The 14,819-nt window shown below is 41.3% G+C and overlaps 1 protein-coding gene across 1 annotated transcript in view; it reads right to left on the bottom strand.

Annotated features, from left to right (window-relative positions):
* The window catches only part of nfatc3a (nuclear factor of activated T cells 3a), a 54,103-nt gene that overhangs the window by 25,676 nt on the left and 13,608 nt on the right, over nt 1–14,819 (bottom strand). Inside the window, exons 2-3 of the mRNA XM_076155419.1 lie at nt 12,299–13,490; nt 8,223–8,385 (exon numbers count right to left, since the gene is read on the bottom strand). Coding sequence (XP_076011534.1) covers nt 8,223–8,385; nt 12,299–13,490 — 1,355 coding nt within the window. The remainder of the gene's footprint in view (nt 1–8,222; nt 8,386–12,298; nt 13,491–14,819) is intronic.

Raw genomic sequence — 14,819 nt, 5'->3', positions numbered from 1 at the left:
CAAGTAATTACATAACATCACATGACAATAATACTAATAACAACAACAACAACAATACTACCATTACTACTACTACTAATAATAATAATTACAATATACAAAAATACACAAGGGGTGGAATCTTAAGTCATGACTTAGTAATTTCCAAAATAGTTTTGAAACTGTAGAATAAAATTCTTTTCATTAACATTAACACATTTAAAAGATGCTTTTAGCCAAAGTGACGTAACCATGAGACTTACACACAACACAAGCAAGGATTTAGTCAGGCGAGAACAACAAGAGTATGTCCTTTGAACACTTTTAGGCCAGAACATTGGCAAAGCACCACCTTCAAACAGCAAGACATGTAAACAAGCACACGTTCAGACTCACATGGCACCCTTTCACATTCCTAGGTCACCCCAACACAACCTGCTAAATCTATGCTCAAGTGTGAAATATCACAGCAGGGTGTGGGGTCTCTGCACTTTTACCTCTTCACCTTTCTCCCAAACTGATGAGTCAGAAAGCAACCGAGACATTTTAAGTGATTCTTCTATTAAACTGACATTCGCCTGACATTAAAAACCGTCACGTGTCAGTGGCGCAATGCTTGTTGATGCCTGCAACTTGCTTACGACAACGGCTGCTTCTGACTTTTGTTTCAAGTAAAGGATGAACTCTCTCCCCCAAAATAAAACCTCTGTATACAGTTACATACTCAGCCCCCACTAAATAAAGTCCTGGCTTATTTTTGGCCTTCATCTGTTCCACTGATCCAGTAATAGGCCTCTCTGGCTGAGGGGCAAACATATCCCGTCAATGCACACCCATACCAACAGGAAAGCAGACATACCTTATACTGTACACAACACAGTATTTTGACTTTACATAACATAACAACAAGTTAAAACAGCAGTAGTGAGTAAGAGGTTGGGATTAAAGTTGCTAGAACTTAGGCAGGGCTGAGTAAGAAACCATCCCTCACATCGTACAGTGATGAACTGGCTCAATTCAAACACCTGCACAAATTACTCCTGTCATTCATTTCGGGTTTTTTCATCTCTCCTCTTACCTATTCCCTTTCATATTCTCCTCACCACTTAATTTCCCCATCTCACCCCATCCTCCTCTCTCACCTTCCTCAGCTCCAACCCTCTGCCGTAACTCGACACTTTCTCACAAAGGGTGCCTGACTCTGCCAAGTTGTTTCCCCGTGTTGCTCCGCTGTTGCCATGGTGAGACTGCGTGCGCTTGTGTGAGTGAGTGAGTGAGTGAGCCAGTGAGTGAGTGAGTGAGTGAGTGAGTGAACAGCTACATACACTCACGCTGGTGTAAAGTACAGCCTTGAAGCCTGTGTTGGAGAGTGTAGGTGTATTAGAATGTGTGGATTTAAGCTTACTGGCTTTGTTGTAAACTGTGGTGCTTGGAAAGGTTTGTTGTGCGTGTGTGTGTGGATTACAAGTGTGTGCGCAACAGATGTAGAAACAGGAGCAATGGTGGTCAAGGTCACAGGTAGGTCTGGCTGATTCTGTCTACAAGTTGGTTCCCTACTGTAGCATTGTGGCACAACGACCTAGGATACATTTATACTTGTGCTCTCTCTCTTACTCCCTCTATGTCACATACACACATACACACACAGCTCACACAGGCCTGCTGTTTGCTGAGCACACTAGGGAGGGCAGAGAGAGCCAGGGGGCCGGTTGACTGTTTATTTAAACAAGGTCAATACATGTGCATGCATGCATGCACGCGCACCCACACGCACACAAAAGCGTTTACTATATACTGCATGAGGGCTGTATATGGCTGTGCTAGACTGGTCCAAGCTCAGTTCCTGTTTCCATTTTATCTTCGTCTCTCTCTCTCTGTCTCTCCCTCTCTCTATTCCTCCCCACTCAGTGACATCTCACTGTGTGCTAAGCCTGATTACAACAAATAAGAGCCAAGCTTACAACATGTTTACATACAAAAGAGACTAGGGGCAAAGCAATGCTAGGCCCCAGCCAGTCGGCAAAGTGCAAACCACGTGGCTCTACATTGTTTGTGTGTCGCCCAATAATGGCAACCAGTCTATCAAGAGAGTCAGCACGGTGAAGGAGAGAGAGCCGATGAAATGAGGCATGGCAAATGTAACACCAATACACAAAGCAAAGGGGCATGAGGGAGGGGGGATTTGGTGATGGCCAAATATATACAGTAAAGTCCTCTTGGAAAGTTTCAGTCATATTCTCTTTCAAATTCAAAATGTTGCTGGACAACTTTTCACAGGGCTTAGTTTTCATCCGTAAATTGTAGGAAAGTTTCATATTATTTTGTACACTTTGTTATTGCGTTGTATAGGGTTGGGATTACTGTATGTATGTATGTATGTGTGTGTCAGCCTTTTGTGTTATGTAGCCCAGCAGGCAATACCACAGGGGCTGCTACACTTGTGTGGGTGCAGCAGCTCTCAATAAAGCTGGTTAAATACGCACAAGGATACCTCAGCCAGCCGTAGAGGCTTTGGACTTATATGTCTCCTAGCAACAGGTGTACCAGTTATGGTCTGCAGCCGGTCCCAGAGGAATGACTGAAACAGCCACTCAGCCAGGCACACTAGCAGCCATCCTGCACTTCACGAATATTATTTTACAAAGTTCAGATGGCCAGCTACATTAAAAAGACTTGGGATCTATACGGTGTTTTGTTAAAAAGTGGCCAATTTTCTTACTTTCTTGTGAATTAGAAATGACTGAAGTATGAAAGTAGAAGAGCTACAGGGTGGATGTTGATGTTTTTGTCTTGCGAACAAAGGGCCATCATGAGCATCATGGAGCAGTGTTAGCTGAGTTGAGATCGAAGACCTACGAATACTTAAATTATGTGCCATTTGGTCCACAATGTATTGACATTTGTATTAGAATTAGAATGAGAATGTTCCCTTTCATGAGTGGGACATAATTTATGTTACAATGCACACTGTGACAAAATGTTGGGTTGTCCGTTCTAGGTTGTTGTTGCCCAAGAGAAGAAATGTAAGTATCTTATCTAGGGTGGTCCCAGTTGGACAGTATTCATCCAACTAGGAACAGACCACAAGGCTGACCCAGAGTATGTTAGAGGGATTACATAACCCATCTGGTCTGGGAAAGTCTTGGGATGCCCCGGGAAGAGCTGGAGGCCAACGCTAGACATCTGGACTACTGTGCTTTAGCATGCTGCCTCTGCAACCCAGACCCGGGGAAAAGCAGTGGAAACATCCATGGATATTTGTATTCACTTCAACTGAATTGACTAGAGTTAACTGCAAACACAAGCATATACTGGTTGGAATTAACCCTAAACCACTAATGGATCATTATCACATTAAATATATGACCTGCTATTGCAGGAAAAGCACAGGTGGAGTTAATAACTCTGTTCAATTTAGCGCAACCATGTACAAAACAAAAATAAAAAGGGATGCAGTCTACTAATAATATCAATTACAACAGTACATTTTTCCTGCAATGACAATTCAAAATGTCTACCAAGAGTGAGGTCTCTACCAGCATTTGAACCAGAGATCAATATGCTGTAATGGCTAGAGACCCACTCTTTCGCATGACTGACAATTAGCTCGGTCAAGAATAAGTGTGATTAATACTGGCATGTACAATGATGGATTCCATTTAGGTTCTCTGGTGCTTCCTCATGGAACAAGTTATTAATGAGACTCAAAATGATCCAGCTTTTTGTATCATGTGTAAGTATGTATAACATAATGTATTTTAACAATATAAATGCCTTTCTGGTTCAGTGATTATGTCCCAAATGCAAAATTATGATTTTTAATTTTGCACTTGAGCGGTCTTGTTTCTTAAACAATACAATTAGTTATGTTTATTTAAGCATAAACCAAAAAGCAGAACATATAAATGAAGAATAAAACTTTGTGAACTAATTGGTTATGGTCCTTTTTTTTTTTTTGCAATTTGTTTTTATTGAAACAGACATTGTGCATACAGGTGTAGGATATTTTGGAGATCATTTTTTTATACAGAAAGAGGGGAAAGAGAGAGAGATAGAGAGAAGGGAGGAAGGTTGTGTTATCCCTGCTATCATTGTTGAACATTATACATAGACCCTGAGTTAGAGTACAAGTAGACTGGAGTTGCAATGATGTCATAGGGTACATACAGAACTTGATGATGTTCTGGATGATGTCAAACGGCAATGTAGGCTAGTACAAATCGCATCATAGGTTGTGATAGAGCGAGAGATAGGGGAGAAACAGAGAGAGAAAAAAACGAACCAGAGAGAGGACACCCCACCCCGAAACCCCACCCAACCCCAGTCACACAACCCCGCATTCACACAACCACGTCCTGGACTGCCTGACATGCAAAATAAAATGAAAAAATAAAATAAAAAGGAACGGATCTTGGTTATGGTCCTTAAATATACACTACAGACAATTGCATCAAATATATAGATACAGTATGTTTCACTTTCAATTTGTAGAGGAAAGCATAAAACGTCAAATATATCAAATCAATATCGATCAATATCAATGTCAAAATGCAATGCAATATGCAATATGATATCTTGACAATATTGCCTAGCCTGAGCCTCATAGCTGTTTCATTCTATAGTCTTTTTCTCTTATGCCACTACCTATTCTTTATTAAAAAAGTGTGACATTTGAAGTGTTTTATGTATTGCATTGCATGTAAGGGCATGTGGCTGCATAATCCTGTTCTTGGCTAGTATATCATCAGTCATCAATCTGGGCTACATGCAAGTGTGCTTTTTTGCCCATACAAGGCCATATGGGCCGGCTTATTCTGTTGCTGTGGGCTCCACCTGCTCCAACCTTTGACTGTTCTGTGTGAAATCTGGGTGCCAAAACACAAAGGCTGACACCCAGAAATCCCCAGTACCAGACTTTAAACAAGCCAGGAGGAGATCAAATGCACACCAACGACAGACAACTGGTAAAACTGTTCCATAGAACACATCTCCATCAAATACATAGAAGGGAAAGTTTTAGTATTAACACATATTAACAAACCAAGGTGAACACTGCCTCTTGCTCCTTTCTATCTCTCTCTCTATTCCTCCCATACGCTGTTAGAACAACACAAACATTTATATCTCCCTAAGGTCTTATACGCATGTTATCCGGGTCCACAGCTCCCTGCTCGGTACTATCCCTCTCTTTTGTTTTTCTGTTGACACAGCAGCTTGCAGCACCTTGATCTGGGCAACAACACTGCCACAAAAGGAAGTCACCACCTTGTCCAGATGGCTGCCATAGCGTCATCTGATGACATCACACCACCAGAATAAATACCCAAGGAGTAGAAGAGGTCCCCCTGAGAGCCGGGCATCAAAGAGGTAGAATATGTAGAAAGGGCACTTGCTGCATAACATGGTATTTTAAAGCAGAATAGAGGTTTGTCATGGAAGTAAACCTTTTTTTTTACTTGAAATTCCATGAATACAAAAACTACAACTCTCAAAACTGTAGTCTTGTATTCTTTCAATTGAGACTGTTCGGATGTTTTCAAGACATCTCACTCAATATCAATAAGAAAAGCTTCCACCTGGTGAAATGCAGAATTGGGTTATTAACTTGTAATAACATGTATTAAACAATAATTCTATGCCATAACATTCTATGCCTTTTAATTCTGTGGCAGAGAAGCTCCTGTCACAGAAGCTGGCACTAGTGTCAGTTTGCCAGTAGGGAATAGCATGCTTCACACCTACAGTGCACCTGGGAGACATGATATGTGTGATGAGCTTGTTAACGGTTTCAAGTGCGCCGACCCCTTACGACACACATACTGGGCCAAAATCTCTTTCAGATACCTCATTCTCCTTATAGTTCTGCATGTTTAAAGATTGATTAAAGGTTTACAGGTGATAAGAGATTGCGGTTATCTGAATTTCATCCTGTGAAACAGTGGAATTGACAAACTAGAGAGGACACTCAAAATACAACACTTCTACATTGCATTACATTTTGTGCAAACAAATGTGGCAATTCTTATGCAACACATATTTAGTAGACACCACAGTTGCTGTTTATCATCAATCACAAAACGCTGGATGAAGAGTTTCAGGTATGGGTGCAGTTATAGTATACTGCATGTTGTACAATGAAAGTGTGTCATGAGTAAAACTTAAAATATAAATAGGTTATATATAACTATAAAATATAAAAATGTTTGCCATTTGTTTTGCTTGTTTAGTTTCTATTCCGTTTCAGCATACTGTAGGGTCTGACGCGTTTTCAAAGGAAATATGTTTTTGTAATAACAATGGCATCGCAACTTTAAAATGACCTTTCAGGATATAAATGCTTTGCACAGTTCACCTAAAAGAGGCTGGGATGACCTTCAGTAGAGGAACAAATGTTTAGTAAACGAAGACTGTAAGACGAGTGCTGATATCATCTATCCTGACATGACAAAAGACGGCTGATCATTTCATGATCATGTCAGAATATTAAGAAAATAAAAGATTAGTTATTGAAAAAACTTCCACTGCACTGAATGGTTGCATTAACAAAACATAAACACATAATTTAGAAATCCAATAGACACATTCATCAACCATTCAATTCATCATTCGCCTGTCTGTCTCTCTCCCTCACTCTACCTCTGCTTTAGGGAGATGACGAGGAGCAAGTACAATTGTCATGCAGACTGCAACAACACATTGCCGTATGTCACTTTGGTCATAAAAGCTGTTTGCAGCAGAAACACATTTTCAGTAATTAAATGGTAGCTTTGTACTGCTTCTGGCTGTTTACAGGGAAATTCTTCAATCTTTTTTAATGATACTTTCTGAGGTTTTCTGTAGTGTATGTACTCATACAGATAGGTCTAGGGACGCATGTCTCTCTCCTGTGCTTCCATTACTTATGTATGCCTCCTTAGGGTTAACTCACATTGGATAAGTTAAGATAAGATAATCCTGTTTTTGTCCCCAGGCGCGGAAATTCACAGATGTAAGCTCTTTTAGTCTTGGTAAACCCTGAATGGCTGAACTGTACAAAACACAATACAGATACTACTGCTACTACTACTCATAATAGATATAAGAAGAAGCATCATTGGAATCAACTTAAAACTGCCATGTCTGACCTAGACTATAAGGTCTTAAGCCAAACAATTCCCTCTTGAGGGTAAGTAATGAGGGCAAATGCTTGGTGAAAAAACTTAATGGCTAAATTATGCATTGTCACATATGGCAAAGACAGAATCTTGGTCTAACTGAGGTTGAAATGGTTAATCATTGGCCTAAAGGGAGAGTAGAGCAAGCCTGCATGACTGAATGTAGGAGGGGGTTGCTTGTTTTAAAGCGACAAATGGCACCAGTAAGGGCTTCTTTGTTATTTCAGGAAATTCTGTTGAGAATCTTTACTATTTGACTATTAATGTATACTCAATCACCTGGTTGGTTACATTCAAATACATAATGAAATACAAACTCAACAATGGCAGCAAGCTAAAGAGAGAGAACATTTTTTTACAAAATCTGCCAATTCATTTCTACATTTCAAAACTTGCTAAATAAAATGTTGGAGGCAGTTCAAACGTCCAAGACATTCTTAGTTCAATGGACTGCATGTAGAGGCTGATAGGCCAACGGTTGAACTCTGCCATTGTTGGGTTCAACAACAACGGTCATGGCCGAGCTGTAAGGCCATAGCTTAATCATAAGCACAAAGGAAGCCTGTCACTGTGGTCTTGCAATGTTAATGAGACTGAAATCTTTTGCTATTGCTCTCATTCTCTGTTAGTTGGGAGGGGCAAACCAGTCCAAGCTGCAGGTAAGTTCACCTCGTCTCATTCAGCTACTATCAAATGTCAGAGTAGCTGACATGGGCTACAGTGACAGTCCTCCAGTCTGCATGCTCCTTGTCCTGCTTCAACAGGTTGAGTGACAGTGCAGCTAAAGGAGAGGATCCATGTGACAATCCACACATGCAAAACTGTAAAATGAAACCCTAACTATGATGCTTAGTCACTACCAGTAGGTAATGTATGGGCAATACAGCGGTGTAATTATTTATTTATAGCTCATTCATGTAGACTGAGATCGATAGCTATCGGCAGATTCCTGTGCTACAGCTCCTTGGCAGGCATCTAGGTGGATGTTCCAGTATTTATGTTCCCTTAAGGAGCTTTGCCTACGATTTGTTTCAGGTTTAAAGCCAAGGGTCTCTCAATGAAAAATTTGCAAAAGCAAAAGCATGTTACCTTGACAACTGGATGACCACCAGATGATGCTTTGACAGCTCCACGACTGCCCTCCGTCTCATAGTGTGCTCGGTGGTGGGCCTTGGGTTGCAACTCTATCTTGAGTTCATACTGGCCAAATTGGCTCGGCAGCGGCCAATCTAGAGGAGGCAGGGAGGAGGTCCTGAGGAAAGAACAGTGTAAAATATAAGTTGTAATGAAACTAAAGATACTAACCATTTTGTGTAAAAGATGCAGTCCGAAGGTTCATTCAGGATTCAGCAGAGATGTTTGTGGTTGCAATATTAAATACCATTGAAAATCTGCCTGAGCCTGAGGGACAACAGTAGGACTGAACATGATCCAATGAATTAAGCAAATAAGCTTCACGGTGAATCATCTCTGTGACAAATGAGTTCCTGTAAGATCATGGTGTAGAGGTGGGTGGGCTAAACTTTCGCTTCTTCAAATTTACAGCAATTGACAATAGTCACTAAAACATACTAGATGCCATACATTTAAAACATTCAAAACCAGAACAGAGTGGTTTTCCCCTTTCATGGTCTGCAACAGTATAATAACTGCTAAATGTACTCAGGCCCAACAGACAGTGAATCACTGGAATCCCCACACACATAAATACTGTTTTAAAAGCATTAACACTTGTAATAGGTCATTCTAAGACTATAGGGGTGAATCATTGCTTAGAGGGAGTTTTCTTTGCGAGTTTCTACCCATTTACTATGTGGGCCTGTGGGTATGGGTGGATGGAAGGGGCAGAGGCGAGCACAGAACTGAGCAAAGTGGAAGAGTGTGTTTGTTTGTTACAGACAGTGAGTGAGTGAGCGAGCGAGCAAGTGAGTGAGTGAGTGACAGTGTGTGTGTCCCTGTCTGTGTGTATGTGGATATAACTAGTGTATGTGCCGTACACCACAGGGGCTGCCATTGTATGTTTTTCCTCCCAGCTTCTTTTTTTATCTGTGTAGGCCACAATCATATTTGAACAGCTGCACTCGAAAATAAAACACTCATTGGCCGTCTCCACAGAGAAACTGGGTCTCTACATTTGAGTGAATTACTTCAGTTTCTTCCCAATTGCAATTTCTTTACACTGGCATTACTCTCTAGTATTAACCAAATAATGACCTAACTGTTTTTATTTGTGCCGCTTATTAATATACAATCCCAATGATATCTCTACTGAACATGATTATGATATGATAATGATATAAATATAGGCCTATCACACGTTCAAACTATTAAACTGTGTGTGAACTGGACTAAATTAACCAGTTGTTGTTTTATATGTGTTGTTAGGTGATACAGTTCAACGGGACATTGTGGTGAAAGTCAGTATGTCAACTGATGTGCACGGTTTAAGTTATGATAAGTTCAAAATTTAAATAATAAATATACCAAACTTTAGCAGAGAAACAAGTTGTGGGATGAATCTTAACCATACCAGTTTAAACACATTATCCTCACAACAGACAATGACATCATATCTTATGAGTGTAAACGCTTTTCATGCTGAAGTGCACATTGACATTGTTTATCATATTTGGACTTGTTTTTCAGGATTGCTATTTACTAATTATATAATTTCTTTACTAATGGAGTGAGCTATGAATAGTAAGCCATAGTGTACACACCTGTCACATCTTCACGCTATACACATTGGTTAATTATGAGTCCAGAGGCTTGCTGTTGACATCGCACACAGTATGTGTGTCATCCAGGTGTTCACGTCTGGTAACAGTTACAGAGTGCCATATTTTGCATTGCACTGCAGAATACACAAGAAAATAAAAACAGTGTGTGTGTGCACCGGTGTGCAACCTCATGCTGAGTGTCTGCATGTATACATGTAGGTATGTTACTGTCTGTGCCTGTGTAATACTGTAAGCAGCTGAAGGTGTGTGCTGTCCCGCGGGCAAAGTTGCAGACATCCAATGGCACGTTGTCATTTCTACCTCACTGCACATTACAACACAGTGTACATACCGTTTGTGCACACTGTCACACAGCAGCACAATCACTGGCTTCATTTTTTATTCGTCCCCTCCTAAGACAAAACAGTCTTCTGAGGTTTGACTGAAGACAATTTAAGGGAAAATGTATTAACTTGTAGTCCCTTAATCATTCCCTTTCCAAATGTCTTTGTCAAGTGGCTACATGCAGACCAGCCTGATCAGACTGAATTACAGACAGGGACGTCACCAGGCTTTCACTCCATAAACCGGTTCAAAGACTGGCACCAAATGCAGAGGAAAGACTGTATTATGGAATGAAGATGGCATGCGTGTGATGTTTTGGTCATGGAATAGTTTGCTTAATGTAAAATTGTAAGTAAACATCACATAATTAAGCAAGATTCTACAGATCCTCTAACCAGATGGAAATGACCACGTCACAATGACTTCCAAAACCACTTTAGATTGTATCTTGTTAAATGAAGGCAAAGACAGTATACCACAGCTGCTATGGGAATAGCTTGTAACTACTATTTTGGCCTTCTTTATAATGTTATATGGTTAACAGTCAGTCAACAAAAAGCTCTTTTAAATCTTTTCATCTCACAGCAGTCCTATAAAGACCTAGCATCAATGTAGTATTAATTGTGGCATTTCATCTCTTCTGTTTTCCTCAAACAGCCGTGACAAAACCACCCAGGAAGTGTGGGTTTACATGGCTGCCACGGTAACAGGAGTAGGGCAGGACAGGAAATATGAGCTTTGTGACAGAGCAGAGCAGGAGCTGTGGCCTATGACCTGAAATAGTGTAACCTTTCTCGAATGTCCAAGCTACAGGGCTGGGGCTCCCATTCTAGTCACGTTCCCATAACCCAGTTCAACCCCCTTCATGAAACTGCTGTTATCATCAAAAGCCTATCCTATTCATTTTTAGTGATTATTACATGTATGTGACTAATACACTGTTTCTACTAGAGAAACAGCAATAATTAATGAATACATTCCAAATTTAAATCAGGTAGCTTTGAATGTCTGGACTTCATCTGTTGCTTAGCTGTGTGTGTGACTTGTGAGAACACATGAATGAAGAGCCCACCCTGGTGATACCTTCCTCTTTAAAATCATAGAGGACATGAAACTAAAGGGCAAAGGTCTCGGGAGGTAAGAAAGAATTGTTGACTCATCACACTACAGCTAACTTTGTTGTATGAAAAGTGCTAATGTCTATGCGAGCAGGGATGTGTGTTATGTGTACGCATGTGTGTATATTTGTGTATGTCTGGTGACCCCCTAACCATATGTGTTCTGCACTGATTTATGTGCTAAGGGCCACAGAACACAAACAAGGCCTTGTCTTCATCTGCTGCACACATTTAAGGAGAAGAGGTTGCAGTCTCTTTAAAACTGCAGCCTCTTCTACTTTAAGAGCTTCTAACAGCACCTATATTGCTTCAATGTGTGTATGTGTATGCGTGTTGTTTGTACGAATGGCTGCGTTTGCCTCAATGCTTCATTTCACGACCCAATGACTTTGTATTACCCTACAGTGGAACTATGTCAGATTTATACTGCCGATCTTGTTACTGAACACTGATCAGCAGATATAGTCGGCTTATTACTTATGTACTTACGTAAAGAGCTGTTAGATCATTTACCTCAATGCCATGTTTATAAAAATAATGATAATAATAATAAAAATATTGTTTTATAGCAATAACAGTCCATAGGTTTGACCTTCTCTCCAAGATCAAAACAATTTTCAATCTTAATGGCATCTTAATACTTGTTGAGCCTTGATCTACTAATAGCTTTTATGATTTTATCGGGAGTGCTGTTGAGGTTATTTCATTAATAATTTACAAAATAAAGATACAGATAAGAGTTATGTAAACACCTCCTGCTGCATTTAGGTTCAAATTTCTTCCCAGCTTGGAGGTCACTCATCAGGAAATTATTTTTCATTACATTCATTGATTACAGAAAGGAAGAAAGTTTTCTCAACCACGTTTGTAACCTTTACAAATAAGAAATTGTGTGAATTATTCATAGGTTAAGTCTTCTACATGTAAGTTAAGTTAAGTTAACTTTTATTTACTTTTATTATTTACTGTCCCACACATTTACCTGAATATGGGCGTATGGCCAGGCTTGGGTTTATTCCAGGAGAAGTGAGAGGGCACTGAAAGGAATTGTTCTCCAGGCCCGTCTTTCTTCAGACAATGCAGGCTCTCCTCTGAAGGAGAATCTAGATTAGGAGACATGTTCCCTTGGTCATCAAGCCCCAGCTCCACTTTCCCAGCCTGCATTGCTGTTCTGTCCTGGGAGGTCTTCCTGGTCTTGGATGGGATGTCAGCCTCAGTCGGGCAGCACTGAAAAGGCGACATGCCCACAGAGGGGCTGCCTATCCAGGTGTCCTCTGTCACACTGCCCCTTGGCGACGGCCCTGGGGTGGCTGTGGGTGAGTGATGTGGAGACACTGAGCCCTGGTAGCAAATGTCGGCACTGGAGTGACGTCTCTTCCCACAAGGTGAAGTGGGACGTGAGGAAGGCCTCGATGGCGGCCGTGGGCTGAGCCAATTTTCATCAGTGACACTGGTGCGTGGCGAGTGACAGGGGGACTGGCGAGGTGACAGGGTCCCTGGGACTGGTGTGTGGGAGTGGTGGACAAAGGCAGAGTGTTGCTGCTGCCATTGGGGCTGCTCCTCCATAGTTCCACCAAAAGTTTGAGGAGAGGCACAACCTGGAGATGTAAGAGGGGATCCCAGGGTAAACCGGGCAGCTGCTTCATTAAGCTCCGAGTCGACATCATCATAGACGTGTGAGAAAGATTCACAGGAGGAGGCGTCAGAGAACCAGCTCCTAGAGGAGAGGCTGCTGCATGGGCTAGGGCTGAGCGAAGAGTCCCGGTATGAGTGGTCCAGGGGCAAATACAGGTGGTCCCTGGACAGGGGCCTGTCCCGATGGTAGTCCCCATCAGGGCCATTCACCCTCAAATCGCCTTCACTGGCATCCATCTCCTGCTGGCAGCTGGGTGAGATGGATGTGATCTGGATGCTGGGGCATTCAAAGGCCTTAGGTGCATCCAAAGGACCTGAGAGCAACAGGGGCGAGGTGCTGTACTTTGAGTCATGTGCCCCATAGCTCTGGTGCTCAGAGGCTGACTTGTGTGACTGAAGGCGTGGAGAAGAGTTGTTGACCTGAGAGTGGGTCTGCATGCCATGACAAGACAGGCCAATAGACTGGTGGTTAGTCACCATAGACTGGGGCTGTCCCACATTAAGGATGTAGAACGATGTGTTGTCATCGGGCTCCAGATCTAAGTAACAAACACATAAAGAAGGGAGAATTAAGGTATTGTTGTAACTTCATTTTTAACAGTGATCACTACTGTTTCTGTTTCAATGTTCATGGCATTGATTTCAACAAGTTCCGGAAACAGACAAGAATTTGCTTAGCAGTTTTCACTGTTGTTGAAAGTAGCCACCATCCTCCAGGTGTTATGAATCATTTAAATCTAGAATTGTAAAATCCACTTTTTCTCCATCCGCCTTTCTGAATGTTACGGTGAGTGATTTCTTGCAGTTCCCAGAACTAGCTGTATTCATCATTGGGCTGTACGTATATGAAAGGTGAGCAATGGCGTACATTACAGTCATAAAAACATGTGAGTCAAGCCCCATACACACACTGTTCTACTGAAATACAAAAAGGCCTCCACCTTCAACAGCCTGACACAAAAACCCTATATTGCCTCTTCTTTTTCACTTAAATACCAAATGAATCAAATCACACAGCAGCATTCACTTGAGCAGGCCACCCACTTCCTGTCTGAGTCTTTAGGTAAAATCATCAAAGCACAAGTACAGTATCATTACCAGAAACCAAGCTGTGTTAAAAAACGAAATTGAACAAACTGTTTTGTGGCAGTATCAAACAGTTCCAGTGATTTATTGGTCATTCAGTTTGACTCGCCTTGAACAATAGTTCACATGCATGTCTCCTGAAGGGATTGCCCTCATTGTGGGCAAGCTGATTAGGACATCACTGATACTGCTGTTCCAGATTTACATGCCTCCAAGTAAGGGTGTGCCCTATGTTGTACTTTGTCTACCTTTCTAAGAGCATTACTGTATGTGTTTGTGTATTGTTGGATGGGCAGAGTGCCAGCTGTTGCTGGGTAGCAGGTGGTCATAGGCTACGTTCATATCTATATGACGGAAAAAAATTACATCTGGGCGACTGTATACCTCCAATCTATGTGTAATATGTAACAGAAAAGGACTGTGCTGTGTTCTTCTGCCATTGTATGATGGCACAACCAGAAAATCAAACATAAAAAAAACTCAGTCATTCACACAGTTTGTAGCAAGAATATATAAGTGCAATGAGTTCATAAATAAAACAGCAATATGGAAAATAATTGTATTTATATAAGTGCTTATTAGAACCAGCATTCACTGAACTCAAACACAGAGCTTGAGAGCTTCAGAGATGTTGTCAAATACAAGAGCGTTGTTTAGGAGTAAGGTGTGTGATCTGTACAGACTGGTATCAGGTGCAGGCCACATTCAAAGATCAAGGTGAAAAGCCTAACAAAATAATCCGATATGAGCAATAAATGGAAATTGAGCTTGACTGAGGCTTG

Source organism: Genypterus blacodes, unplaced genomic scaffold, assembly GCF_046128005.1.
Source record: "Genypterus blacodes isolate CSIRO-AG114 ecotype Tasmania unplaced genomic scaffold, CSIRO-AGI_Gbla_v1 ptg000067l_1, whole genome shotgun sequence".
NCBI classification, from domain to species: Eukaryota; Metazoa; Chordata; class Actinopteri; order Ophidiiformes; family Ophidiidae; genus Genypterus; species Genypterus blacodes.
This window is presented reverse-complemented; position numbering and strand designations above follow the sequence as displayed.